Source organism: Aspergillus novofumigatus (genome assembly GCF_002847465.1).
Source record: "Aspergillus novofumigatus IBT 16806 chromosome Unknown P174scaffold_2, whole genome shotgun sequence".
Classification (NCBI taxonomy): domain Eukaryota; kingdom Fungi; phylum Ascomycota; class Eurotiomycetes; order Eurotiales; family Aspergillaceae; genus Aspergillus; species Aspergillus novofumigatus.
This window is the reverse complement of record NW_020194275.1, coordinates 3,959,744-3,987,699: the sequence shown is the minus strand read 5'-3', so window position 1 is coordinate 3,987,699 and position 27,956 is coordinate 3,959,744. Positions and strand designations below refer to the sequence as shown.

The 27,956-nt window shown below is 51.0% G+C and overlaps 11 protein-coding genes across 12 annotated transcripts; 6 read left to right on the top strand and 5 right to left on the bottom strand.

Annotated features, from left to right (window-relative positions):
• Positions 1-172: 172 nt before the first annotated feature.
• P174DRAFT_429124 (alpha/beta hydrolase) lies at positions 173-987 on the bottom strand (the record flags this gene model as incomplete). The annotated part of the gene is made up of 2 exons (XM_024825551.1): positions 173-514; positions 574-987. 2 exons carry the CDS (start codon positions 985-987, stop codon positions 173-175), a joined length of 756 nt encoding a protein of 251 aa, XP_024686300.1.
• A 1,025-nt stretch (positions 988-2,012) lies between these two features.
• P174DRAFT_429123 (uncharacterized protein) lies at positions 2,013-3,258 on the top strand (the record flags this gene model as incomplete). Its single annotated transcript, XM_024825550.1, has 3 exons — positions 2,013-2,087; positions 2,181-3,036; positions 3,077-3,258. The coding sequence occupies 3 exons, from the start codon at positions 2,013-2,015 to the stop codon at positions 3,256-3,258; spliced, it is 1,113 nt and encodes a 370-aa protein (XP_024686299.1).
• A 705-nt stretch (positions 3,259-3,963) lies between these two features.
• Positions 3,964-5,178, bottom strand: P174DRAFT_449287 (zinc-binding alcohol dehydrogenase family protein; the record flags this gene model as incomplete). Its single annotated transcript, XM_024828828.1, has 3 exons — positions 5,026-5,178; positions 4,953-4,972; positions 3,964-4,893 (listed from the first exon to the last, which is right to left on the bottom strand). Exons 1-3 carry the CDS (start codon positions 5,141-5,143, stop codon positions 3,964-3,966), a joined length of 1,068 nt encoding a protein of 355 aa, XP_024686298.1. The 5' UTR covers positions 5,144-5,178.
• A 771-nt stretch (positions 5,179-5,949) lies between these two features.
• P174DRAFT_439460 (uncharacterized protein) lies at positions 5,950-6,265 on the top strand. Its single transcript, XM_024826806.1, has one exon. It carries the CDS (start codon positions 6,005-6,007, stop codon positions 6,197-6,199), a length of 195 nt encoding a protein of 64 aa, XP_024686297.1. The 5' UTR covers positions 5,950-6,004; the 3' UTR covers positions 6,200-6,265.
• An 863-nt stretch (positions 6,266-7,128) lies between these two features.
• On the top strand, positions 7,129-11,049 carry P174DRAFT_439459 (SUMO protease ULP1). The gene is made up of 3 exons (XM_024826805.1): positions 7,129-7,989; positions 8,044-8,508; positions 8,707-11,049. Exons 1-3 carry the CDS (start codon positions 7,473-7,475, stop codon positions 10,647-10,649), a joined length of 2,925 nt encoding a protein of 974 aa, XP_024686296.1. The 5' UTR covers positions 7,129-7,472; the 3' UTR covers positions 10,650-11,049.
• A 201-nt stretch (positions 11,050-11,250) lies between these two features.
• P174DRAFT_364743 (glycoside hydrolase family 16 protein) lies at positions 11,251-12,639 on the bottom strand (the record flags this gene model as incomplete). The annotated part of the gene is made up of 1 exon (XM_024822014.1): positions 11,251-12,639. One exon carries the CDS (start codon positions 12,637-12,639, stop codon positions 11,251-11,253), a length of 1,389 nt encoding a protein of 462 aa, XP_024686295.1.
• Positions 12,640-14,146: 1,507 nt separating this feature from the next.
• Positions 14,147-15,707, top strand: P174DRAFT_458312 (uncharacterized protein; the record flags this gene model as incomplete). Its single annotated transcript, XM_024829642.1, has 3 exons — positions 14,147-14,897; positions 14,951-15,174; positions 15,216-15,707. 3 exons carry the CDS (start codon positions 14,147-14,149, stop codon positions 15,705-15,707), a joined length of 1,467 nt encoding a protein of 488 aa, XP_024686294.1.
• Positions 15,708-16,488: 781 nt separating this feature from the next.
• P174DRAFT_403005 (zinc finger HIT domain-containing protein) lies at positions 16,489-18,028 on the bottom strand. Its single transcript, XM_024823969.1, has 3 exons — positions 17,884-18,028; positions 17,353-17,819; positions 16,489-17,300 (listed from the first exon to the last, which is right to left on the bottom strand). Exons 1-3 carry the CDS (start codon positions 17,893-17,895, stop codon positions 16,580-16,582), a joined length of 1,200 nt encoding a protein of 399 aa, XP_024686293.1. The 5' UTR covers positions 17,896-18,028; the 3' UTR covers positions 16,489-16,579.
• A 371-nt stretch (positions 18,029-18,399) lies between these two features.
• On the top strand, positions 18,400-19,719 carry P174DRAFT_510655 (oxidoreductase, short chain dehydrogenase/reductase family). Its single transcript, XM_024831700.1, has 4 exons — positions 18,400-18,535; positions 18,584-18,879; positions 18,934-19,231; positions 19,287-19,719. Exons 1-4 carry the CDS (start codon positions 18,488-18,490, stop codon positions 19,374-19,376), a joined length of 732 nt encoding a protein of 243 aa, XP_024686292.1. The 5' UTR covers positions 18,400-18,487; the 3' UTR covers positions 19,377-19,719.
• A 30-nt stretch (positions 19,720-19,749) lies between these two features.
• Positions 19,750-22,363, top strand: P174DRAFT_510654 (glycoside hydrolase family 16 protein; the record flags this gene model as incomplete). 2 transcript variants are annotated; one of them, XM_024831698.1, is made up of 8 exons in its annotated part: positions 19,750-20,182; positions 20,239-20,270; positions 20,329-20,504; positions 20,562-20,614; positions 20,664-20,695; positions 20,804-20,868; positions 20,896-20,938; positions 20,963-22,363. In XM_024831698.1, 8 exons carry the CDS (start codon positions 19,750-19,752, stop codon positions 22,280-22,282), a joined length of 2,154 nt encoding a protein of 717 aa, XP_024686290.1. The 2 variants fall into 2 exon arrangements, with proteins under 2 accessions (XP_024686290.1, XP_024686291.1); XM_024831699.1 differs by lacking the exons at positions 20,804-20,868; positions 20,896-20,938; positions 20,963-22,363 and having other exon boundaries at positions 20,664-20,707.
• A 477-nt stretch (positions 22,364-22,840) lies between these two features.
• On the bottom strand, positions 22,841-27,816 carry P174DRAFT_418635 (WD40 repeat domain-containing protein; the record flags this gene model as incomplete). Its single annotated transcript, XM_024824710.1, has 5 exons — positions 22,841-25,974; positions 26,034-26,818; positions 26,876-27,184; positions 27,225-27,408; positions 27,465-27,816. The coding sequence occupies 5 exons, from the start codon at positions 27,814-27,816 to the stop codon at positions 22,841-22,843; spliced, it is 4,764 nt and encodes a 1,587-aa protein (XP_024686289.1).
• Between the last annotated feature and the right edge of the window lie 140 nt (positions 27,817-27,956).

The following is a 27,956-nucleotide window of genomic DNA, read 5'->3' as shown; positions in this document are numbered from 1 at the left end:
CTTATTTTAAGGTATCTGCAAAAAGCCGAAGGTGTATTCGACAGTGAGGGCCTCGGGTATTTTATGTCACCCTATCCTCTCCAATGAGACCACTTTTTGATAAAAGCTTGCGCCAGCTGCGTCCCAACCACGGATGGAAAGAAGCCCGCTGCCCTCGTAATCAATTTTCAATCTAGTTTACAACCTCTACGTCACTCGCAGCAGCCTGTATCACATCAGCAACAACCTGCGGCATACTGAGCATGGCCGAGTGACTTCCAGCACAAGTACGTGTTCGCACTACCCCATCACCAGGCATAGCTGCCATAGCTTGCTGCACAGCCAAAGGAAAACATGCGTCTTTCTCACAAAAGAGATACGTAGTCGGCACATCACGATAAGCCTCATAGTTGAGTGGGGTGAAGAAGCTCGGTTTGGCGTGATAAACCAATTCAGTAGCATACTTTTTAGCCGTGTCTTCGTCAAGATCATTGTAGAACTTGGGAACCGGATCGATGCAGTATGACTTCTCGCCCTAATTGATTTCGAAATGTCAGTTATCCTCCAGTCAATGGAACCACCAGCCTAACTTACTTCAAAGGTCATGATTGAAGCTGCTCCGTCTGGAAGAAACGAATCGACTGACTGGCCCGCAGAGATGAGAAACGCTGCCATGTATACAAGAGCAACTACTCCGCCGTTTTTACCCTGTGCAGCTATATCTCTGCGTGTGCGGCCCTGGACGGATTCTGTGCCAGGGATACCGCCGTAAGAGTGCATGACCACAACCACTTCTTTCCCTTGGGAGATCAGGTCGTCTAAGTATCTTTCCTGGATGTAGGCGGCATCATCGGCGACTGTTGTTGATGTTGGACCGCCGACAGACAATAGTGTAAGTGTTTCCACGGGATATCCCTGTGTCCGTAGGAGTGCTGCTACTGGTTCAAAAGTGCTGCCCCGATGCCAGGCTCCGGGGATAAGAAGAATGGTTGGTTTCGGGTGAGACATATCTTCGTTTTTAGGACGTTGTAGATGGCATGTGCCGTCGAGGCCAGCCAGTGACAAGATCTAGACAACTGAGACACAAAAGGCGAAATGCGCCTTATATGAGTTATATGATGGAGAGGCCTGACTCTTCTGTAATGCAGAAAGCCAAGGGGTTCTTTTACCCATTTGACGCCTCCTCTCCGGGCTTTTGAACATAACAAATGAGTTTATTGATCAGTAATCGCAGCCGAAGCTTCAGGTTGATGTCGAGCCGGTTCTCCGCTGGAAAAAAGAATACCGGTAAAATGGGTCTATATTTTTTATTTATTTGCAGAGTGTATATTTCAGTTCCCTCCATATGACGTTAAAAAAAAGGTAGATTCCGTCATTCAAAACTTTGCCCTGTCTTCTCTACATTCAACCCTGCGGACAAGATAGGCAGGGACCCAGACTGTTCGGCAAGGCGAATGACTGTTGACGCTGGGAAACTATGTAGAGACAGACCGATTAGCCTTGAGCGATCTGATGGGTGGAAACAGAAGGGTATGAAGGCAGGCACCACAACTCCAGCGCTTCTCTCCCCTCTCCCGTCTCAGACTCTCAGTATTCGCCGCGGAACGCACTCTTTCCCCAAAAGTCTAGACTCTTGTCGCAGACTGTATCAGGTTGTAACTTGTGAAGCCTTGTGTGGATCCGGAATCCAGTAAACTGCCATTATGAATGCGGACCCGAGAGGTGGGTGTTCGTGTTTGGGTTCTCCCTTTCCCTTCAGGTTAACACCTGATGTCCCCCCCAAAAAGCCGTGGCGTACATTATAGTGTGGGCGACATGTTGCGGTGAACTTAATATCAACCCTTGGTTATGTCATACTTTACTTCTACTTGCTATCGTCTGCCGTACCCTACGGCCGAAACGGGCCTGAGTGCGGGAGCCATTTACCATTACAAATCGTGCCCGCCTGATATCAACTTCATTAACTCTCAAGACAGCGACGAAAATGTCGCCACCATCATTGCGAAGAGTACTAGCATCCGCCTCGAGTAAACATGCAGCGATCCAGGGCAAATGCTTCCTCTGCGGAACGAACATCGAAGCGTACTACTAAGGTGCCCGTTTCTGAGGTAGGTTTGAGAGGATTCAGACATGCATGTCTACTTTTCCGGCGGGATTCTGAGAGATTATAGCACCGAAGGCTACAATTACGACTGGCACAGCGAGCCTATCGCTACCGCAAGGAGGCAGCAACCTTGTCTTTGCAGCGTCGACTTGAACATCTGCAGACACAGATTCAGAACCTAAATCGGATGTTCCAAGCGTACAACCATCAAATTGAAAGGTCCGGTATATTATCTTTTGATCCGGCTGTCGAACAGAAGCTGCAACAATTACGCAAGCAGTTTCTTGCAATTTCTGCTGCTGCAAATTCAAGTAACAAGGGCAGCAGTGCAATTCAATTAGATGACATTGCATCAACTATGACCCAAGTGAGGAAACAGCGGAAGCACTCGCAGCAGTTAGAAGATGATCTTGAGTCGGCCACATCAAGACCAGTCAATGGTGGTCTCCATCGAGCTCGTCCGATCCCCTCGTTTAACAGTGCCTACCGCCAAGAAGACAATCCACAAGGTAAAACATCAGCCCAAAGTTATTCGTCCTTACCAACACCTACCCTGCATATTGTCAACCGTTTAGAATCAGTGCCATGCGCGGTAGATGACAGTACTTTCCTTAATATTCTGTGCCGCTCGCATCTTGTATCTTCTTCCACTGCCCCTTTCCGCGAGACGTCTTTTGAACGCCTGTTGCATCGAGCCTGTCTGAAAAACGGATATAATTTGTTGGTAGATCCGACCTCCGATCCAGACAATGTGAGCCGGGTGTTCAGGCTCCCATTGACTCTGTCCACCACGGATTCCATAGTTCAACAGGTGAAAGGTCTTCTGGAAGGTGGCTTAGACGAAGCCCTAGAGCTATGGGGGTATGCCTTTCTTCTTGCTAGGGGGCGCGGGGACTCACTATCCTCGAAGGGATCACGCAGGAAAACCTATCCTTCCTCCAAATGCCTTGCCGGTAAGTAAACTTATGGGTGCTTTTGTACACCAAAGAAAAGAGCCACAGTCCTTCCAGAGCGACCATGACCTTCTGGCCGATCTTGGCCTCAATGGGGAGTGGCTTGATTCACATGATGTGGAAGGTTATCTCAAGGAGAAAGGTCTCTCCTTGATGCGGATACTGCATTTTGCAGAGTTCCCCCACGTGGTTCCTCAACAGCATTCCGGCCTTCCAACATAACAGGTGCCAATGCTCAACACGTCATTGGCATGGACGAATCAACCCTGGGATATATCCATCCTCATCATGCGGATTTTATGGAACCACAGTCGAGAGGATGGGGAGCAGACATACAGGTGCTTTTCCGTTTACCACCATTCACCAATGTTTGAATGACTGACTAATGTCGAAAACCGGCGCAGGATGTAGATCTTCTTCGAAATTATACCGATCCAAGCAGCTCTTGGGTTCTGGATGTGGGACTATTCATTGACCGTATGCACTTAGTGAACCTAGATCAATTGCTATTACCCTCTGACAAGAACAGATCTTATTCAGTCCGGCGTTTGCCTCGGTCGCTGCCCTGCGTTTCGCCGAGAAGACGTCGAGCATACATTCCGCCTCGCATTGAGTAGAAGCTTCTTGGACTCTTCGATGTGATGTGTTCATATTCACATAAATGAGCCTATACCCACAGGATGTGCGCATACCAAGCTTGCTGTATAGCTACCGGTCTCCGGCTAGTCTGTGCTGACGGCTAATTCGGACCATTTATCTGTCACTGTAAAATACTATTTGTTCTCAATGCTTTCCGCGTGGAACCTGGCGATACTAGGAATGGAGTCATTACATGTGACAGTTTGACGTTTATGAAAACTTATGATACCAAGCTCGACGTGCGATGTCAAATGCGCTACCTGATACACAAGGTTGTGAAAGCATACATCATTCGAGAATGGAGTCCCTATGATGGGGATGCACATGAGTCTTAGTTACCGCTCTACCGTCACGGTAGTCGTCCAGCAGGTTGTTGACTTTCATCGCGTCAAGTCCGTCAATAACTTCAAAGTCTAACGGCCTCAGCTCGCCATTTTCGATCCAGCCTGGCAACTCCCTCCAGAACTTGGCAGCCAGCTCTTGGTGCAGGTCGCTAACTCCGAGAACTTTGGTTTTCTTGAAGCCAGCCGTCTTTGTAGCTGCAATTGCAGGATCAGCCTCTCCACGCACCAATGTTGCCAAAGACCCTTTCTTCGTGGTCGACAGAAGTGAGAGCGCCAGCCGGTGGCTGACACCACCGTTGACCGCGTCGAAGGCGTACAACAAATCATCGCCAACCATCGCACGGATCTGATCTTCCACATCCGCTGCCTCCCGATCTATGACATGAGTAGCACCAAGGTCGCGGAGTGATTGGCCCCCATCGCTGCGGACCTTGGCTGTTGCAATGATCTTCCCAAAGTCTGCGAGACGAGAGAACTGGAGGGCAAATTTCCCACTGTTAGAGTTGCCTCCAATGATGACAATCGCTTCATTCACGTAGTCCAAGTCGTGGCCCAGGAACTTTGGTGCTAATCCCAATCCCGACGAACTGAATAGGGCGATAAAACTCGCAATGGCATTGACGGGGAATGTCGCTGCCTGGTCAAAGCTAATATGGTGTGGTATGGGAGCAGCAAAGTTTGCGTCGAGGATACAGAACTGCTGCAAGCCAGCTTGATCAGGACCACCCGACAGGATATTAGACTGCCCAACGATGCGATCTCCAACGGAGAACCTTTGGACGTCTGGTCCTATCTTCTCGACAATACCGCTGATGTCATTTGCTAGGATCGCATGAGGCAAGTACTTCTCCACAAGTAGACCTCGATCTCGACCCTACAAGGGATTAGAATCAGACAAAAAGTTAATTGTTCGACAAGTCTTCTCCACGATACCTTTTGGTCATGAGGATTAACTATGGACTATTAGCTTTTCTTTCATACAAATAAATGCATCAACAAATCATACTTCCGGCTGCAATGATCCTCACAAGGACTTGATTCCCATTTGGCTCAGGGATGGGTCGCCTGCCTAGTACCAGTGGCCTTTGGACCTCTTCGAGGATCAATGCTTGCTGCGTATCCATTTCGTATAAAAACCTCGCTTGTCCCGCTGGGTTGTAGAAGGGAATTGAAAATATCAAAGAAAGTAGACAGAGGATGAACAGACAACCCATTGATCTAAGGCGAGCAGCATATATAACTAGGTAGGTAACCCTTAATCAAGCCGAAAACGTGGGTATTTCTAATCAGACCTCTGACCTCGGCCAAGAACCGACGTGATCGCTCATCTTCGTAGTGGAACAATCTTCCATCGCGGAAACTCCGGTAGCTGCTTTGACTAGTCAAGGTCTAACAGGATCACCACTGGTTGGGACATTGCTAAGGTTTCTAGAAAAACAGTTTGGTGAGACGTCCCACTCCTAGCCTCGGCTGATCTGCTCATCGCTCATCGACGAATCTCGCTGAGTGAGTCCCTTCTACTTGGGACTCTATCCGATATGACCACTATGTCCGATCCGACAAAACGAACATGAAATGGGGAGTTGCTTGAGAAAGGCAGAATCTTCGGTCGCTTATTCATGGCTTCAATTTGTAATCATCACTCATCAGCCCGTGTGCTTGATGCCTACGTTGATGATCAATGGCTCAAAGCCGAAAGAGTCTCGTCGAAATAGGATTAGTTCCTTTCATATACGTCGGGGCGGATGGTGGTAGAGGCTTGCAGCGTCACTAGGTTTCGGTATTCTATTGATTGCTGATGAGGGGCTGATAAAGGTTATGTATATTTACTGACTGACTTCTCGTGCTTGTCCCAAACTAACCTAGATTCGCAGTGGTAATAACGAGTTTACTAACACCAAATCGATGCTTTCATTACTTTCCTTTTACACAGTGGTCCAGGCACCGTTTAACTTTTTCAGTCATTGGAGAACTTGGCTCTTTCTATGCTGAAAGGAGAAGTACTAGTTGATTGGGATGACAGCGGAGCTTTGAGTCAGACGGCACTAATGACAGCTCATGACTATGACCAGCAAGCGTTGCCGGCCCAGTGCATGGGATTTCCCTCGGTGGTCGACGACACTATATCCTTAGCGAAGGAGAAACTGACCCAGTTCCTTGCCTTTCTGGATGGAGCATAGCTGCCCTGAGTCTAGGAAGGTTCAGCCATCGTGATATTTGTATCAAGCCCATAAGAGCTTAGCCTGAAGCGATATCAAGGTTCGTCATTCGCCCTTCTCCTAGTATAGTGAGATCAGCGTGACGGTCAATTACGAAGACTCACTGCCCCAGAAGGAGGTTGGCGAAGAAATAGGACATGGGAATGGCAAGTGCAGTTGTGGAAGTGCCTCAATGCTTCTGAGAAATCGTCGGATTAGAGAATAACATGGAGGGTGGCTGCCCCCTTGATGGGGAGCTGGAGATGTCTTTATAGACCACGCCCCACGATGTCAAGAGAGAGAGTGTGTGATTAGAAATGTCATATTGATTTTCTGTTCCACCCGCCCACGATACGATATCACCACCTCAGACCATCTTCGCGGCATGAGAGGTTGTTCACTCACAAGGAGTGAGATGGGTGTAGCCACATCTAGTACATCTTGCGGATTTTGGATAGCTTCACAAATTTCTTGATTGGTTAACGCTTCTAGAGAATATGCGATCAATTCCTGGATAGACCACTCAAGTCTTTGGCTCTCACGGCCATATGTGGTCTATGATGTGACGCCAGTATCCTAGGATATTGAACGGTGGGGTGTTGGAGTGCTGCGATCGGATAATGGAGTCTTCCTCTCATTCTCCGGCCACATGGTCTGGGTCATTTCTCGGGTATAGCGCGCGGTAGGACGATAGCTGCTTCTTTTCCCAGGCGCCTCAGAACTCTGCGCTGAGACAGATCATCAGAAGCATGTCATCATCATGATCTGCAGGGATTGGACCATTCCACCTTTGGTTTAGCGCTTCTTCTGATGTAGAGCGCATCACGTGATTCATCGCGCCGCGACAGCTTCGTGAGAGCTTCCGCATCGGCGATAAATCTGAGTTTCTTATCAATCCCTTTCCTGTGGTACTGCCTGGTTCCTAATGAGAGATTATACTCAGTGCTCGCTGCAGATTTGCTTCTATTGATGCTTTCTGTAACGTCGCACACTGATGTGTTCTTCGCCATGGCAACAATTTGAGCTGTTAACAAAACACTGGGAGGTGCGCATGGTCAGTGAATGTCCACCTCTATGTTTTGACTCAACCCACCTCTTCACCCACCTTCCCTTCCTTCTGTCTCTTTTCATCCTCTTTCTCATCTTCATTGCAGCATATCTACTTTTTATGCGTTCCTCACCAGCGTCTTTATTCACAGCTTTACCTCCGGACAGCCAGATCAACTTACAATCAGATCTCACTTCCGACACCAAAATGGCTGGTGTCTTCGCGACTCAGCAGCTAGAGAAGGTCGACGAGGCCGAGAGAGACGCGCGTATGCTCCCTTCTGATCACGCGCGATTAGAAATCGATAACATGTTACTCGATCCTATGGACACGAGTTCTATCAAGTCCTCTCCTGCTCAGCAGCCAGAGACCAACTCTCAGCCTGTTGGCTCCATTCCTCCGCAGAATCATGTTCAGACCTACTCTCATCTCGGACCCTCTTTTGCCAATGCCGTACCCCGCTATGTTGCTACAATTGATGACCCGTATCCCTGGGGTCCCCTGCTCAACTCCCCCTTCGTCAGACCTCGCTTTGCATTCTCCCCGAAGTCTAGAGCTGCAAGCCGCATGAAGTCCGATCCAGTCGCAGTCGCAAAGCCACCCGTCAACAGAACCAAACCAATATCTTTTGCTGCGCGAAATGGTTCTGCCTTCGTCGGTCTCAATCACACTACGCGTCCCTTTTGGAATAACCGGGTTGTGAATGGTACCAGTCTTTTGACCGGTAGGGTCCCTTCCGTCGCTAATCGTGGTCTTGCATGGACCAACTTTCAAAAAGTTAACATGCCCTCTCAAGGTCAAGCTCCTAAGTCCGACCGCTCTGCGTCTCTACTGTCTGGATTCTCGTCTCTCCCTCGTAAGAGATCTATTGACGAGGGCGCTACGAGTAACCCACCTCGGACAGTCCTTGACGACTCCAACAACATCCCTGTTACCCCTTCCGCCAAATACCGTCGTGTGGACCAAAAGGGTTCCCGCTTGTCTCCTGTCCTGCCTGACGGGACCGCCCCGGCTATGGCTGCTGGCCCTCAAAATGGAGAAGCCTGCGGTAAGGCTGATTCTGAATCTACAGTCACCGATAATAGCGATGGCAATCTGTCTATTCATGCTGGAAACGCCAACCCAGCCGTTACCTCGTCTCCCAAGCACAATGCGGTAGATACTCTTATTTCCGAATCCAGAGTTCACGACATCTCTGAAAGCCAGGCGAATGTAGCACAGGCTACCACGCAACGTGCCGGAGGTAATTTCCCCACTCATTCTCGCTTTTTTCCCTCTTCGTTCACCCGTGGTCCCAAGCCCATTGAAGGCCCCATCCGTCCTTTTGAAGTCCGCGGTGTCATTCCCCAGTGGCATGATAGCTTCCCCCATGGTCCCATGCGTATTCCGGGCAGTTGGCCTGAGGAGTCTCACTTCGATTCGATTGCTGATGCCCGCAAAGGTTGTAACGACTCACATCAAGTCACACCTCTTCCTATCCCAACCGCGTTTAACGGTTCGGCGTCTCCGGAACGCCAAGACGGCCAGCAGACCACCGGGTCGTGGCAGGAGACACTCTACAATGCACGTAATAGTACTGTGGGCCGTGTAGTCAGAAAGGCTTTCAGTTATGCTTGGTCAACTGTCACACGGCTCTTCAAACCAAGCGGCATTTCGTCTCGTCGACCCGCTGCTGCTGTGTCAACTTCCCCGACTCGCGCGAACCTCCGTAACTTTTCAGAGCAGCAACGGCAGCAACTTAAGAGTCATCAATGGCGGAAGGAAAGAGGATATCCTACTGTCGAACACTATCCATTTCCAGAACTGTCTCTTGATATTCCACTCTACCCAGCTGGCGCTGCTTCTCAGACCGAATCATTGGCGAAAGTTCGCGGTTCTTCCGTATCGGAGAAGCCTACTGGAACCCCGCGACAGTCTCGAAAGCGTATCGGAACATCTGGACCTCGTACCGTTTCGATCGAGGGACGAAAGAAACATGGAAAGGAGAAGCGAGCCCGTGTTGAGTCGCTCAGTCCGCGGCTCAAACGACGCCTGCTCGCGGGCACCCGACTCAGTCGTTGGAGAAACGCTCGCCGTGAGCGCGCTCTGGCCCATGCACTTGAAACGACCGAACATGATGCAGTTCGGCCCCTGCAGCCGTCGGCCAAGGCATTGAGCATCAGTCGCATTGAACCGAGACGCTCTACACTGATTCAGCCTCGAGCTACTATTGAGCCAAAGTCAAAACCGAAGCGCGTCCGGTTCCAGGAGCCTTTGACCGAAACTCCTACCCTCACAGCTCCAGCCCTCCTAACGGAGCTTGCCCCTCACCTCACCCCGCCCTCCCCTAAAATTGACCGTGTTGCCCAACGGACAGAACAACAAATTGTCGAAGAGAAAGAGAATGTGCCCCCAGCTCCCGAAGCTGCTAAGAAAGCGGAACTTGCTGCGCGTGACGACGAACTTCGAACCAGACATGATGAATGGCTTCGTACCGAGTTTCCATTTGGGCGGCCGGTTTCCGCAGTTAGGCTTTTCTATCCAGTTCAGAAGCCACTTCCGCCAGGTCGTACAGAGTCTATTTACGCGGCTGAATGGAGAAAGATCGAAGAGGAACGAAAAGCGAAGCAAAAGCCTGCCCGAGTCAAACCAGAAGGCCCTGCTGTACGACCTCTCCCTCCTAAATGGGAAGCGAAGGTTTCGGAGATCAAGTCCATGCCAAACAATCGTCAGATCGCCACTACCCTGTCCGGTGATCCTCTGACCAAGAGAGATCTTGCCACCTGCTACACTCCAATGGCGTGGCTGAACGACGAAATCATCAACTCATATCTTGCTCTGATCGTCGACTACTTGCGTCGTTCTCACGGAAACGCCGGGCGTCATGACAAGCCCCGATTCCACGCGTTTAACACGTTCTTCTTCTCAAACCTGCGCGACAAGGGCTACCAGTCGGTACGCCGCTGGGCAACTCGGGCCAAAATCGGGGGAGAGGCTTTACTGAACGTCGATACTGTGTTCATCCCCGTACACAACAGTGCCCATTGGACACTGATCGTCGTCAGGCCGGGAGAGAGAACCATCGAGCATTTCGATTCCCTTGGTTCTCTCTCCCGGCGCCACGTGGGATTGGTGCAGGGCTGGCTCCGTGCCGAGCTCGCATCCCGTTATGTTGAGGAGGAGTGGACAGTCCTCCCGTCCATCTCCCCTCAGCAGGATAACGGCAGCGACTGCGGCGTCTTCCTCTTGTCGACCGCGAAGGCGGTGGCCATCGGTCTCGAGCCACTATCTTACGGTGCTAAGGACATCGTCGTCCTGCGCCGTAAGATAGTGGCCGAGCTGATGAATGGAGGGCTGGAGGGTGATTTCGACCCCACCGGTGGGGGTGGAGAACCGCTGCTCTAAGCAGCAAAATTTGTTTCCTTTTTTCCTTTCTGTATGAGTATCTGTGTTTTGTTTTGGGTTAGGGTCGTTGTCGTTTCAAGGGGAGAAAGAAGCCAGGAGAAGCACTTCGGTGCATGATGTATGATTACGGACCGGCATAGACCGGCGGGGCCGCCTCCCTCCAATGTTCGTTGCATGTTTCGGGGCGCTTGGGACAGGATGATGGAACGATGGAATGGTCTGCATTGTATGATTTGGAGATACCAGCATGGCGTTTATGATTCTTGGGGTTTGGCGCATATGTGCATTTTCGGCTTCTGATACCCCGTCAGTCGAAGCTTCGGCTCCTGACTTGAGCATGCTTTGTGGTTTATGAAAGCTCGTTCTTCAGCGTCTCTGCCTCCGCTTGTTTATGTTTGTTGTATAGGATAGTACTGTACGAAAATGAATCTACCGATTGACAAGCATTCTTCTGTTTCGGATAGAGAGGCAAGAATATTTGGGTGTTTAGAGATGCAGTCACTACGTGGCGTAGATTTATATAGAGCGCCGCTAGTCTTAAGGCTGAGGAAACATTAGGAATGTTACATAAGAATTAAGACTATTGTAATTGACAGAGTCATCACGGACCGCGAACATCATCTAAGAAGCATGGCCTCAAGCATTGCCTCGCCGCGTCCTTCCTTTGGATGAACTCAACTTTCTCTGCCGGTCCCTCATGGTCTGATTCTGGTCCTGCGGCTGGGGATCGCGCAAAAGGTCTATGTTTGTGGCTCAGAAAGGGTACAGTATCGCTCGGTGCGCCGTTAACCTTTGTTGACGTGTTGTAGGCCACCTCGATCCACTCGATTCCTATGTACGCGCTTTGTCCCACGGGCATTTCGCCTGTCCACTCACCCCCGTTACTCCACAAATTGATTGCCATCATGCTCGGTTGATCGGGAACATGGTAGGAGTTGGAGGCTTTGATCTCGCCGTCGGCGTACCATTTGGTGAGATTGTGCAGCCAGTCGACCCGGTGCGTGGTAGGGTTCGTCCATGGCTGGGAAAGTGTACCGATTGAGGCCGCCCCCGGAATCATGGCATCCGTTATGGGGTCGTAGTCAGGCTGATTAGCGTAGCGAACGATATTGGCTGGATCTGAAGTCAGGATCTCGATGTCGGACTCGCAGGTCGATGAACGATAGGTGAAGATACCCGCACATGCACCTCCGGGTACCACTGATTGATTCGTAGGGTTTCCTTTAGGCACTGGGCGGCCATACAGCATTGGCTCTCTGTTCACAGAGCCGACTGTCATGACACGCATCCGGACTCGTAGGGAGCAGTGGAAGATGTTGCGAAGGCGATATTCGAGTTCGGCTGTCGCCGTGTGGTTAGGGAACCGTGTCGTGCGCAGTACGAGGTGAGTTGACTCCGAATCATTTGTAAATAGCGTGTTGCTCGCGAAGAATATGTTTTCTGGTGAGTTAATGATAGGGAGAGGTCCATATTTGTTGCTTTTTCGGTGCCACTTTTGGGGTTTCCAGTCCCTTGCGAACGCAGTCTGTGAGAAGACGAGAGTACTCAAGTCAAGTCCTTCGCCGACTGCTTTCATACCATCGTGATCGTTCTCGTCTTCGTCAGCGTTCTCTTCATCGTCAGTGTTTTCTTCATCATTACGGCTCTCTTCATCGTCTTCGTTTTCTCCAAGGCCGACGTTCTCTTCCTCGTTATCGCCTTCATCGTTGTGAGTTCTATCGGCTCTGGACAGGATATAGCTTCTCCTGTTGGCGCGGCCTTTGCTGCCATTGCTACCGTAACGAGGCAAAGGGATCTTTCGGAAGTCCCAGAAGGCGTAGTTCTCAAAGTATACGGTTTCCGATCCGGACACAACATAGCAGTCACACTGGCGCTTATAGAACTCAAGGGGGAGTCTAGGAGATGTGGTACTGCTGTTACTTGGAGCAGGATAAGAGAGGGCTGTTGTGGCCAAGAGCGAGGGTAGAAGAGAGAAAAGGAACAACTTCATTTTCAAACACGTTCGAAGTGTAGGTCAACGTGAGGATAATAGATAACCAAAGTCATAACAGCTCTCTTAGGTCGACAGTAACGAAGAGGTGTAGGTCTCGCAACCCGATACTTGAGCAACCGCGAGGAAGCATCTTGCAGTATATATCAAGAGAGGCAGGCGCGTCTCTTGTTGTTTCGGACAAATCTACTCCCCCAATCTCGAAATTGACGAAAGCCATAGCAAGTATTGAATTCTATCGTCTAGCGAGTTCCCTTCATGGTTGTGCTTTCGTGTTGCTTTCATTGAGCACTTGGGTGAACTGGCCCACTTTGTATGGGAAAATGTGCCCCCAGGAATCATCTTCGGACCCGGGAACGTTTGCACACATAATTACAGGCCAATCGAGGTCGGTGAATCCATGAGGGTATACGTTTCTTCATTGCATGTGTCACGAGTATGTCATAGTTAGCACTCATGTTAACCATGACGCTTGAAGTTGAGCATCTCCAGCGTAAACAGTAAACCTAGCAGCAGCGCAGGCTGTCAACTGGTCTGTATCGCCAACTGGTCAACCGGTGAACAGTTCAGGATCGTACACATATACATGGGTTGACTCATCCATTATGATGCTAATTTGAGTCATGAGCGATGTGCTATGAGAAAGTATGAGTTATCAATCTCGATTGCACCATATACTCAGCCATTGTTGAGTCGACCTGAATGTGGGCATTGCTGGTGTTCCTGTTCCATGTACCCTTGTACTTGGATTAAGGTGTAATGCTTGTATTAGAAATACCAAAACTGTTCCTCAAATGAGGCAGCGAGACACCGAGCAGATATTTATGTTGTCCAATTGGCGGTCATCCACCTCTGAGGCGGCAGCCGCACATCAGTTATTATTGGTTTCAAGCAGTCAGCTGGACGCAAGGGAGGGGCCAGGGCGTCAGGCTGTCCTAAAACGGTATTGTCACAAATCCAGTAATTACCAACTTTTTCAATTTCGTCGCTCCTCCTAGGTCGAATATTGGATAGATGAGGGTTGTGAAACTTCATAAACGATTCTTCACTGTCAAGCTAGATAAATGTATAGAATAGAATTATCTTGGAGAAAATATCAATTGCCAGCAGTCGAAATCCAACTGGTACAGATGGCGAGTCTTGATGGTCGCTGTCCGGCGATCCGGTGTTGGCGAGGAGTTGCCGTATGTGCTGGTGCCACGCAACAAGCGACCGAAGAAAATGAAAAAGGAGGGGGCGTCAGCCGGAACGAGAAAGGGAGTCGTCCAACTTCCTCACTCAGCCCTTCCGTCCATCCATCACATCGTCATCCATCATCACCTACGACTTAACCATCATTACCATCATCGAAATATCGTCAAAATGGATATCCTTCGCATATAAATCGATCTGCACCTGCAGATGGTACAATATTGACGCAGAATTCGAACTTACGCCATATTTCTACCCAGTCATCCGTTATAACCCTTCTACCGACCGTCATCATCCTCACATCCTCACTATCAACATGACTGCCACACTTGAACGAAGTCTTTCCCGTACATCGAGCATGTCAATACCAATATCCAGTCCTCTACTTTCAGTCAGACATGATGTGACGCCTCCTATTTTATCAGAGCCCTCTTTGTCCCAAATCCACGACCGTCTAAACCTCCTAGATTCACGAGTACTCGAGCTACGCTCGACAGTTCTCACCAAGGATGGTTATGTTGATCGACGGAACCGTGAAGACGAGCATATCCGTCGAGAATTCGAAGCCAATCGCTCGATATCGAATCGAATTGATCTGAACGTGGTTGCGTTGCGGACGGATGTCGACCAGCTCAAGTCAGGCGTTTTTCAACTCAAATCTAGCATCGGCCAGGCCGGCAACGAGACGGTCTTTTTGCGCAGTGATGTTAACCGTCTCCAGAAGAATATCGATCAGGTCCAGGCCGACTTGGAACAGCTTCAGACTGATGTTTGTGGATGCCGCATTGAAATCAGCAAACTGCATGGTGCTATCAGTCAACTACGTACCGATCTGATTACTCTTCAACACGAGACGTCGCGTCACCTGAACGCAGTGTTCAATCGGTTCACCCTAATTGAGGCTCGCATGAAGCACTCGGAACGGGTTCGATTCAACTCCCTTGCTCACACCACACATGCCCCTATCACACCTGTTCCAGTTATCGAAGAAGATGGATCTCTTCAGTGGCCCGAATACTTCCCTCGTACAGTCTGGAGATTCTGGTGCTTGAAGAAGCGCAGTAGGAGTGAGTGAATTTGTACTCAAGATGAGTCTTATGGTACCTAACATAATCCGCAGTTAACCGACTTGTGCAGCTCGCTGAATTCTATCAACTGGGAGGTTTTGAGTACTGGGGCCGCATGCACCAATCAGACTTATATGGCAGTGACAGCGATTCTAGTGAATCCAGTGAATACCCATCAAATCTGACGCGTGCCGAGGCTGTTCGTCAGTATCCGGAATCCGCACACCAAGCTCTCGCCGCAACTTTGGGTCTGGTCTACTACAAGATTCGGAATGAAGTTGGTGAAGGGCCGAACACTCATATCCCCGTCCCCCGAAGCGGGAGCGCCAACAGGAGGATCTGGCTTCCGTCTCCTCTAGTTCCAAGCAGAAACCGGTCAAGATGCCACGCCGACCCAACAACGTCTCCCCCACCACTCTACACAGGCTCATCACTGGGCCCTCACTGGAGTCGAAATCGCTGGTCTCGGAAGAATCTGACAAACTTGGCTGGAATGTCCATTCAGACGTGTCTGACGACGCCATGAGCAAGCTTCGAGGTATCGTGTCTGAGGAAGTCGGTACCCTCCTTCGTGCACTAGAGCAAGGTCGTCTCAAACTCAAACCAAGCCGATCCGAACGATTAAATATGTCTCCTACAGAATCCAAGGAAGGGTCGTTTCAAAACAAGGCGCCAGAATCGGCTCAGGACGATGAAGTTCGCACAGTGGCGAACACCGTTGCGACCGAGCTTGTGTCCCCATCATCTGCACGGAATGAAGAACATGATCTCCCAGACACAGCTTCCGATGCTACAACTCCATTGACTTGATGGCGCTGCCCTGGTCGGATTTACCGCCCCCGGTAGACCACGTGACTTGATCCATGATCAATCATTATAGGCCCGGTCGTCTGCAAGTCTAGCTTGTATGGGTGACCATACAGCATTCCTCAACTGGGATTATGCTGAACGCGGCAATTTCGCGTCAAAGCTTGACTCTTATGGCATCGTCCGTCCATCGAAGAGAAACAATCCCTTTCAATCCTGACTGACCACCTCTACAGCTGAACGGAGGTCACAGGAGCTCAACGTGAACAGTCACCACGATTTATATTACATACCATATTTCTGTCGTCTTATTATCGACGGCAAGTCGAGCAGGACTTAGCAGGACTAAATCAAGTTAGTCCAGCAGCAGCTGGATAGAACCACCAAGCATTGGCAAGGCGTCCTGGAATGGTTACATTTTGCAAGGATACCCATTTGTTTGTTATATTTGACGTTTATTTATTCTTGGACCGGAGTACATACCACTTAGATACCTCGAGGTTATTGGGCGCACTTCATATTTTGCGTTAATTGATATTGGCAAGCTTTGATTAACTATGATGCTCTAGTCTCGATACCGAGCGGATCGAGACACATTTACGTATTTACATCCTGTCCTCACCCTATTCGAGGTAACGATCTCTGTCGGCGCCGTGAGTGGAGTAATTCCTCCGTCGGCCATGACTCTACCATTATACCATTGCACCAGAGCAACTAGTCCGCCCTCGTATACCATGAGTGGAAGGGAGAGTGTCCCTGGCACTTGTGACTAGTTCGCGAGAATGTAGCTGACAGTATACATTATATCAGGGACGTATATACACGATGTGTCCAGCCAACTCCAAGCTCTTCCAGCCAAGCAAGTGTGAGTCTAATTATTGTGTTGTCGCATCAGCTGCGACCGGTTCCCATAGATCCTGCTTCAACACTTCAAGTACTTTCTTTTCGTCAATATTCCCGATATCCAAATCGCCAGTGTGGCTTTGATCTTCAGAAATTTCTTGCAACATGGCTTCGCTCAGATCCGTTTCTGGCCCTTGGGTCCGTAGATAATCTTCCTCCAGAATGAAACTTGGGTTCTCTTTTTCAGCGCGTACTGCCTCTGGAGGCTGGGGAAGAGCGTAGATTGTGGGAAATTCCAGAACCGCACGGTCTCGGAGAGCAGAGGTAAAAGTCATGCTGGGGGATAAAGGGATGAGGACTGGCTGTTTGGTAGCAGTTCGTGGACGATGAAGATAGAAGCTGACGCCACGATGGGGGATTATTTCGTGCTTGCTTTCGGATGAGCCGGACGGTTGGCCTAGTGTTGACTCTGTGGCTGGTTGACCAGTTGGCGCTGTCGACGGAGGTTCAACGGTTTCTGATTGTGTTTGCTTTTCGCTGGACGCGGGCTCTGACTCCTTCTCTCGATCTCCCGTACTTTCAAGTGTTTGCTCGTCTTTCTTTGCGTTTTGAACAATTTCGCCTGCTCTCTCCTTAGGCTGTGGGTAGATGCGGTCGTAGGCTTCCGCTAGAGTGCACGATTCCACGCAGTTCCTCGTCACCTTCTTGCCATCTGCAGTAATCCATTCAACCGTCCAACTCAAACATTTATGTCTGCAGACCGTCAGCACACAGATACCACTCTCCCCCCAGGAAAGGGACATACTTAGGATTCCACTTTGACGCATTCGCCTTATTCCTACTCATCCCCCTCGGCGCCCTGATAACTCTCACCCCGGCAGTCTGCGCCCCGCGCAGAAACCCAGCTTCACCTTTCACAAAACCGCCCTGCTCAGGCCGCTTCCTCTTCCTCCCTGCCTCGGCGTCCAACCCATCTTGCCCAAGCTTATGCTCCAGACCCAGCACCGCCGGATCAGCAGCCGTAGTCCCACTCAACGGAATCCCTCTACCCTCCGCCTCTCGCTCCGCGCGCTCAAGACTCCGCTCGATCTTCGTGATGAAGTTGAAGTCCCGGTCGAAGGCGGATTCCGTGGCGAGCTCGCTGCGCTTCAGGTAGGCGGCTGGGTCGCGGACGCCGGAACACTGGGACCAGAGCTTGTGGCGGCGGGAGCAGGGGAGGGAGCAGGTTCGGGTTGAGCAGCGGGGGCAGCGGTATTTGGGGGGTTGATGTGGCTGTGAGGGTGCAGATTTAGTGGTTGTTTGATGCGATGGATGCGATGGGATGTTGTTTACTTACCAGATTGTGCATAGATCGGATAGTGGGGTGTCGCCGTTGGCATTGGACATGTCGATGTATATATTAAAAATACTTGACAGTAAGAATAAATGATATTATTAGAGATACTGTTTTAATAGGAATAGACGTTGACGACAGGCTGCGCAGACGGCGCATGGGGAGGAAAAAGTTTCTGGGGGATTGAGGTGAGCTTATCGATAACAGTTATTGCCTGGATGCCTCAGGCACAAAGCTTCCATGCTTGAACAACTTGAACAATGAATCACTACGAACTACCTCTAATCTAAAACCACTTCCTTTGGAATATGCTTAAAGCATTTTAGCATTGAAATTGAGATCCTTTTACCAATATATTAGACGATGGAGAGGAGTCATCATGGACACATTATCCGAAGTCGCATTGCAAACAAGTAGCAAGGATGATATCATCGCGATTACTGATCAATATGCATCACGTATTTCTAAGCACGGCATCAACAATGCCCGAAGTAAATCACGACATCCCAATCATAAGAGATATAATGAAGGGAGAATCCGTGTCATTTCTGACTTGACGAAAGAAGTGACGATTAAACAATTGACAGCATATAAGACGTTCGACAACATGGCTACCAAAGGATTGGCTATTATCGCAGGAGTCGGCCCTGGCACGGTAAGTTCAACCTTTGACTAGAAGACACATCTGCTAAGACATAGCCAGGGCGCTTCCATCGCCAGACGCTTTGCCAAAGCATACTCGGTGATAGTGCTTAGCCGCAACCCCGCGAACTTCGAACCTCTTGTTCAAGAAATCAACTCTAGCGGTGGACAGGCCCTAGGAATCAGTACGGACGTGACAGACTCGGCAAGCGTAAAGTCTGCGTTCGAGAAGATCTCCCAGCAGTACGCTGGTGTTCCTCTCGCAGCGGCCGTGTTCAACCCTAGCGGTGGATTTGCGCGCAAACCTTTCCTCGAGCTCACGGAGGAAGAATTCTCCCAGGGGTTCGAGAACCAAGGGTGAGTTTCTTATCACAAGACAGATGAAATCATCCAAAGACTGAATCAAAACAGAAAGGGAGCTTTCAACTTCGCCAAAGGCGCTTTGCCTCTCCTGCTTCAGGCGCAAGGCCTGCAGCATCCACCAACTCTAATCTTCACGGGGGCTACAGCCAGCGTGAAAGGGTCTGCGAATTTCGCGGCCTTTGCAACAGGCAAATTTGCTCTACGAGCGTTGGCGCAATCACTGGCGCGAGAGTTCGGACCGAAGGGCGTCCACGTCTCTCACGTCATTATCGATGGGGTCATAGATATCCCCAGAACGAAGGCGTGGACATTCGAGCATGAAGACGCTAAACTTGACCCAGACGCTGTAAGATGCTTTTTCCTCGTTTGGAATTGATGACAATGACTGACTGGTACTATAGATTGCAGAGTCGTATTGGCATTTGCACACCCAGCCGCGCACGACATTCGGGTTCGAGCTAGATCTTCGCCCATATGTGGAGAAATGGTAACCAAGAGGTCGAAGGAGTACTCCGTATATCAGCTGATGATAATGAATCATTAATATTGTTTTCTTTCCGTGATAAAGTTGGTGCGCAGTAGTAGCGCTGTAACCTTCGGGCCGATCTCTCTGTTGCAGTAAAACTCCGGGGGAATGAGGAGGGGAAACTCTCTTCAAATAAATTGATTCTCGAGACAATGATCTCATTGAAGGTATTGGCGAAGGTGATCGTCATTCAGAAGGATAATTCTGTTTCAGTTGTTGCTTCAAGTTTTTCCGAGATGCCTGAATTACTCCATGCCCAGTATAAAAAGAACTACTGCTTAATCACAATTATAGCACTATGATCGCTCCTCATCTGAAGATAGTTCAAATGTGCCAAAATGAAGTTCTTAACCCTTCTGAGTCTTCTCCCTCTAGCCTCTGCCGCAACTACATTGATCCCCTCTACGTGCTTCAATTCATACTCTTCTCTGGAAGAATACTTTGCCTACCTGTACCCCTGGGGCTCAGATCATAATGGCTCCGCTCGTATGGTCGGCAGCTCAACCGACCACGAGTATATTTCCGTCAGCTCAGGCACCCTGACTGTGGTTGCCAAACCAGTTAGCGGCCAGCCGCCTACCAAGTCAGGTAGAAAGATAAACTATCTATCCGGTGCGGTGCATTCAGCAAGGACATTCGCCGTCAAAGCCGGATCAGGCTTCGACATCCAGGCTGAGTTCCAGGCTCCAACTGCTAGAGGCACCTGGCCTGCGTTCTGGCTCAACGGAGCGAATACGTGGCCACCTGAGATCGATCTTGCCGAATGGAAGGGTTTGCTATACCCCCAGACACAAACTGCTCGGACTCTGTATGGCTGACAGCAGCAGGAACCGGGGATATCAGTTTCAATACCTTCAATGTGAGAGATGCACTTGAAGCTTTTGTGGCGGACGCGCGCTGACCAGTCGCTTTTACAGACGTCGTCTGAAGTCAAAGCTTTGGATGTTAACTACCCCTCCCCCGGCAACTTTCACAAGATCAAGACGGAAATTCGTGATGTCGATGGGAAGAACATCTCCGTCAAGTTCTACCTTGACGGCAAGCTCATCACGACCCAGTATGGGAGGGATTATATTGGCAAGCCACTGCACTTGTAAGTTTGTAACGATGCATGAGATGCTGCCCAGCAGTCACCACTGACTCCCGCCAGAATCATCAATCTACAAATGGAGGGATCCTCGGGCTCTCCTGGTCCAACAACTGGTTAGTCATTTTTCCGTGGCTTGGTGATGTTGATAGACTAACTGAGCAGATACCTACTACCGTATTCGCAATCTATCTTTCGTAGAGATTTAGTTGGTAGAAGGTCACAGTGATGATACGTGTTGATGACAGTGTTGATGCTTTCAAGTAGCAGTTGTTTGTAGAAATAAGAGTAACTTTATACCGGAGGAATGCTCGATGACTAATCTGCAAAACACCACTAAAGCTCACGGACACCACTTTCTCCACACTCCGTCACAGCTATCCCCAAGCTTCTGAAGCACCAATTGGAGCCCAACCACCATCCCTCTACCATCCAAGATGGTACTCAACGACACATCACCACAGTCAGAGTCCGAGAACTCCGGCTCGCCATCTCAAAATGGCTCCAAGTCATACAACAGCGGCCACATCCCGATACCCGGGTATCCCCTCGTGCTCAAGACCGAATACCTTTCCCGCCCCGACTTATTCACGCTGTACTTCGGCTTCGTCGGCCAACGCAACTGGCTGCACAAGAACAGCGCACACATCCGCGACCGCATCGAATCCTGCAAAGTCATGATCAACCGGCTCCCGACGCAAGACGAGCTCGACGCCTTCGTCTACCACGGCAGCAAATACATCTACCACCAGCGCCTCGGCGCGCCCTACTCCGGCGCCATCGGCACGGCATACGTGTACTGGCGTGTACGCAACTCAGGTGTCGTCGCGCACCTTGCCCCTGGCTTGAAACCGGGGCAGAAGCCGACGCCGGCGCAGGTGCTGGCGGCTGTGAGGCTGTACTCGACGATCGAGCCGGCGAATTTCAGACAGTTGATGATTTGGGGATCGTTTCGGTGGTTCTTCTGGGTGGCGGCGGGTTCGGTGATGACGAGTGTGTGGGGGATGTTTCACGATCTGAAGGAGACGATGGGCGATCCAAGGCTGAAGCAGTTTTTTGCGGAGATGAAAGACAAGGATCCCGAGGAGGTGCGCAGGCGGAGGGTCCAGAGGGTTGCGGAGAGGACTAAAGCGGCCAAGGAGGCGGCGGAGCGGCGCGCGCAGGGCTTACCGCCTGTGGAGGCGGGGATGGGTCAGGGTGCCAGTGCGGGAGGGGGATACACTGAGAGCCAAGAGTATAGCCAGGGTGCGGGAGCGTATGGGTCTTTGGATTCTTACTCGTCTTCCTCTGCGCGGGAGTCAGCTCAGTCAGCGTCGTTGGATAGGCCTGCTGATCTGCCAGATCGGAATCTGGGGCGCTTGTACGGTGATTCGTCTTCGACGGAGTCGATGCGTGGTGCTACCACTGTTGATCAGAACAAGGCCACGGACTTCTTCGAAAGCGACGATGCAAGCCCCGTTGCGACGGAGTATCGATCTGGAGGTGGCTCGCAGGGAAGCGCCTGGGACCGGATCAGACAGCAGGCCAGCTCCAGCTCCGGCTCCCAGGGCGGACAGGATAGCGGGCTAGGTCCGGCGTGGACTCGGTCCGTCAGTGAGAGGCAACAGCGCGAACAGGATAGTGGTCCAGGCTCAGCATGGAGTGGGAGTTCGTCAACGCCAGACAGTGAGAGGCGACAGCGCGAACAGGCTCAGGCTGAATTTGACCGCTTGCTAGAGGCTGAGAGAAACATGGCCGGTGACTCTGAGGGGGGTGAGAAGAAGGGATGGGGAAGACGGAACTGAATCTCCCGCAACGCATTATGAGCTTAACATGTACCATATCACTCCACATTAGCAGAGTTACATTTTACTACTCTTTTCCTGCTATGCTACGGCTACTTTCGCGCCGGACTTCAACCGTCCGAGATTGCTGGGCTTACACATGAATAGATACAGATCGGTCTACATTTCACGAAGGATATGCAACAGATTCGCTTGAATAAGACAGTAGGATGCTAACTTTTCCTTTGCCCTTGCGGGCGAGTACAGTCTCAGAAAATCAGAAAATCCTTTAGAGCACATCATGAACCAGGTAGAGAATCTCGAATCTCGCAAGGTGACCCGCGTGATCGTGGAAACTATCAGGTGAAACAGAGGCGAGGGTATAACAATTGAATCATCACTAGAGATACGGAAACAGGCTCAGTCATCGCAGATTGGAAAATTGGAGTGGTGTTTAATTAACGAGGCATGGTTAAAAAGGTCATCAGTCATAAGAATTATAGGTCCAACGAGATATAAAGCAAATCATGGTATAGAAGTCAAGCAGGCAAGATATGCTAAGTCAAAGAAATGACTGGGCTATATCCGGCCGTCCGACATTTGTACACTTTCGTATGGGATTCCCGAATCGCGGGAAGATGTCCAACTGTCTAGTCCGCGGCTGTTGCTGCGCATGCGCGTTAGATTTCGGATCTTGTTCGTGAAGCTCTCATTGACGCTCTTGCCCCGCCGATGGTCAAACGAGGTGCGCCGACGCTCGATGGTAGGCCGCGTTTCCGTATTGATTGCCGGCGCCGCTGTCATAGCCCGAGGGAGCAATCTGCCCAGGTTCTCGTTGTCTATGGCAATGTCTATCGTTCCGGAGGATGCGCGTGGAGAGACAGGTCCAAGAGGAGCAGGAGGCGGAGGAGGCGGCGGAGTGTTCAGATGCTGCAGCTCTGGCAAGATCGGAGGATTCTCGAATTCCTTCAGGCCCATGGAATTTTCCATAGTCTCCTCGATACTGACGGTGACTGGAGAAGAGCCATACGGATACCCACCGGAACCTCCCAGCTCTCGAGAACTTTCTCGCCGGTGACCGATGTTCCGGCTCCTACTGGTCGACCTGCTTCGAGGGAGGCGGGGGTTGAACCTCGGATGGGTTGGCAGGTCGACGGGCATGGGACCGGGTTGATGCTCCGGCACCGGAACGGACATTGAACGGCCGATTCTCTCTGCTTCGCCTTGGTACCGGGCGTCACTCAGTGTGATGACGTTTTCTGGAGAGACAGTCTCTTCGTAGCCGTTGGGATACTTCGGGTGACGCATGGCTTTCGGAGTTGCTGGCAGACCAAGTGGTCCTCCTGACCTCGACGAGTTAGAATCGGAGCTGCTAGGATAGTCTGGCGAGGCCTTGCTGGTCGACGCTCTCCTTCTCGCCGGTGTACGCTGGTTGGCAGAGGTTCTGGACAGCGGCGGGCTGCCTAGGGGGCTTCGGCTGTACTGCAGCTCTCCAGGAAACGGTATGTTTGGGGCTGAGGGGTTGCGCGCAAGTGAAAGCCGCCGGGCCTCCAGTTCGGCAGCTGCGAGCTCCTTTCGCCTCTGTTCTGATAGTGCTGTAGGTGGCAAGGTTGCAGCGCTCGCATTTCGAGCTTGCATCTGCACTTCTTCCATTTCGCGGGTTCTCTCTTGTAAGTATGCATCGGTCTGAGCAATATCACTTGTCATCAACCCGCTCGTCAGCTGTTCGGTGTTGGTGTTCATGTTCGTATCCTGGCCTTGACGATTACGAGACGGTCCTCGCGAATGTCTGCTCTCGGGAGACGCATCCCTTCTCGAACCACCCTTGTCAGGACGTCGACTGCTACTGCGTTGGTGACTCCGCAACCTTTCTCTGTCGCTAGCGACCAGCCTCAAGGCATCCTCCGCTTGAGATACTGGTAATGGGGCAGACGGTGATCTCTCCCCGGAGCTTTGTCTGTCGATGCTACGCCCTCGATTAGCAGGGTCAGTCTTGTCTGCAGCCGTTCGGCTAGCAGCGTGTCGACTGGCAGAACGGTGCCGACGACGCTCCGATGAGTGTCGAGAGCGTGGCTTCCTCACTCTGCTGCCATTACGTGATTTGCTGGCAGGGTGCTTGGTACCTGTGCTCTTGCTGTATTGAGCTATCTCCTCCGGGGACATGGGAACAGGAGAGGACGGTGAACGTTTAGCTGGCTGGATATATCTTCTCTCGTTTCGTCCTCGAGTGGTCTCCTGGGAAGTATTCCTTGAAGTGATCCTTCGTGCTGAGCTTTGGCTGACCGAATCATCCGTGTTTCGCCTTCCTCGACTGAATTTTTGAGAGCGGTAATTCGCCTCGTCTAGACTGCTGATGTACTGGTCAATGCTCCGTCCACTGACACTGGGGCTTTTCGCTGAATTGTAACTGTTTAGCGTCGAGGCCGGGCTCCGAGTATTACTCATTGTACTGCTAGGTGGACCTAGCAAATCGCTCTCTGATGCACCGGGCTGGAACAGGTGAAGCTGGAGACCATCTGGCTTTCGGTCTCTGGATCCGTTTCGACTGTCGGAACGTTCCCTGAGGGCCTCGAATATACCAGGGCTTGGGGAGGGAAGACCCTTGATGGTTGCAAATTTATCCGAGTTCGCCTGAACGGCAGTTTGCGGACTCGGCTTGACCGTGTCTTTTTCTGGATTGTACCGTGCAGACGGCAACAAAGACGACAGGACCTCCTCATTCTGACTTTGACTTCCATCATGCAGCCGGCTGGTGCTTTCCACCGACGAGGCATATTCCACGGAGTTATTCAAGCCACTTGACAAGAAAGTGGGTGGATGGACATCAACGGGCGTTTCTCCAATGGAAGGCAAACGTCTCCTGTTGAACGCAGGCGTGCCTGACCGTGCGTTCATCGCATTGTTCAGACTTTGAATATTGTTCGCCCTGTAAGACCCGAGTCCTCCGGGGGAAATAGCAGACCCTCCTACTGCCGACTCGGCGATAGGTGTAATTCCCGGGGCATTTGTTGGTGTTCTATCGTCTGATTTCAGACCCGGGAATCGGAACTTGCCGGGCTGAGAATCAAATGACGTGATCAGCTTGAGGGCTGGAGTCTTCACGTTCGGTCTGGTGCTAGGCGGCACCTTTGGCTGTGAATTCATAGTCGGCCGAAGAAAATTCGACGATTGTTGCTGCAAAGGCTGTGGTTCAGGAGATGTCATCGGCGATCTTCCCGATAGGATTTCCGCAAAAGAAGCAGCTTGCTGAGCAGCGGGAGACGTCCATGGATCGGAAGGCTCTACGCCGGTACACATGAAGCATCGAATTGCCAGCTGCTGCTGAGCATGGGAAACGACGTGTTCACCCCATCGGCGCACCAGATATGACTGGCGCTGCCAGTCCGTGGGAGTCAACAGACAAGTCATGAGAATAGCTTCCATGTAGCAGTTTTGAGAGACATAGACTTCAATAGCTTCGTTTTTATCGCCCAGGCCCAGCAAAACGGTAGCCGATGTATGTATGTCGCCGATCTCTAGCAACTTTTGCGCAAAGGCTTGGCCGACCTTGTTCGCTTGCGACTCTCCATTCATCTGGCTCATGGCCAAGAGCATCCAATCGGTCAATGTCGCCTGTCCAGAGTTGATCATAGCCGCGGTTGCGTCAGAGTCGGATTGGCCGAGCCATTGTGCCAACAGAATGGCACTGTGACTGCCGGGTGGGTGACGAAGGACTGCTCGTAAGGTTAATTGAGATGTTAATAGAGCAATGTTGTGAAGGTGCTCAACTCACGCTCGTCTCTAATCAGGTCTTGGATATCCCCATCCCATCCAAACACGACACTCAGCATCTGTCGCCGAAGGTCGTTTGGCGTGAGATGTGTCTCATCTATGGGGCGATGGTTCCTATACGGTACGTCGTTGAGGCGCGCACGTGTGAATGGAAACAAATCAATACGCTGGTCGGCTGGGCTAAATTGCACCTCATTTCGCAGTCGGGATCCGGCACGAGAGCTCTTCACCGACGACATGGAGACCGAGGAGGCGTACGTGTACGAGGCCCCAGACTGCTGCGGAGTCTCTCTTCCACTTGCTGAAGCTAGCGAGAACGATGTACCCGTCTGTCCCGACCTACTCGGTGGTGAAAATGGCACCGTCCTGTATTTCCCCGAAGATGCTTTCGAGCTCACAGAGTTGGCGTGACTCCGCGACGATACTGGACTGCTCATCTCTGCACGCTGCTGCCGTACGGTGTCTACTCCGCTCTGGTCAAAAGGTGGCCGGCCGTCGTACATGCGCGCTGTTTCTCTGAGATCCGGTGGATCCTGCAAGCCTCGTGGTTCTAGAGGCGCTCCCCTCGGGTCTTCAGAAGTTGCAGTAAGGGCTCCAGCAGGAATATGCTGCACATTAGCAACCATTCCCGGGTTATCTAAATCGTACTGCTGCACTGTGTAGTTAGGGCCAAGTGTGAAAAGAGTAGCAGTCGGGCCATAGTTAGCGAAACCACGAGGGTTTTCTATCGTCGGAATCGGTTCGTAAGTGACGTGTTTCGTTTTGACATCCCATGCCCAGGTTTCCCTGAAAGTTGTTGCGGGTTAGAGATTCAATCTTGTGATTAGGATGGATTACACTTACCCATCGAGAAACTGCACGATTCGGCCGTTCTTTGACCATGCCATCCACTTAGGCTCAGCCGAGGAAGAGTCAGATCGCTTGAGAACTCTGACAACGCGCGGAGCCTCTTTGCCCGGAGGCTTTGAAATACTCCAAACTCTCAGATCACCATTGAAGGATAGAGTAGCGAGCATATCGGACTTTTGCTTTGATGACGACGCATGCCATGCTAACGAGACGATGGGTGACGGACCCCGTGAGGTTGACATGGTATGTAGGATGGTAAACGTGGGATGGAGAGTGGCGATCAGAATGGAACCGTTCTGATAGCTGATATGTGTCAGCTGAACTGTCAATGACAACCGCGTACATCTCCAAGACTCCGTCGTCCTTTACACCCTCCTCATCCAATTGAAGATCTTTTACATACCCGATGGCATATGTTCGGCAGTCAGAGGCCGGCGCCAAAGCTGTAATGGGGTCAAAGATAGTCCTCGTCGAAACATGCTCCGAAGTGGAAGGCTCGAAGAGAATGACATCGCCCTTTCCGTTTCCTTCCAGCTCATCAGCATGCATACTCGTCGGTCGTGAGGGCAAAGGTCCTCCTTACCAAACGCTACATTGCCATTACGCATCCAAGCAGCTACTCGTAGGTGATCGAACGCCGCAAACCGAGCGAGCTCAGCTCCGGTAAACAGGTCCCACACAATCGTCGTCTGTCCCGTATCATAACTGGCGACTAATCTTCCTGAGCCTCGTTCGCTGACATTGTCCACAGATATGAAAGAGACATCCGCCTTGTGATGGTCGAACCGTCTCTCGAGTGCGAGGGTATCATGATGGAGGCAATTGATCACAGATCCTTGAGCATAGAGGAATAATGAGGCTGTCGACGCACATGGCTCAAAGGTGGTTTCTGGTGCCTGTGACTGAGGTGTCGGCGGCGCAATCGGAGGCGCCATTGGTTTGATTGTTGTACTTTTTGTCTCAGGAAGGGGATTTCTGTTCCATGTCAATTCAACCATTCTTCGGGACTTGCGGTTGAGTTGCCCGTGTGCGAGCTGAATGAGACAGCGCCTCTTTCTTCTCTGTCTCGCCGTCC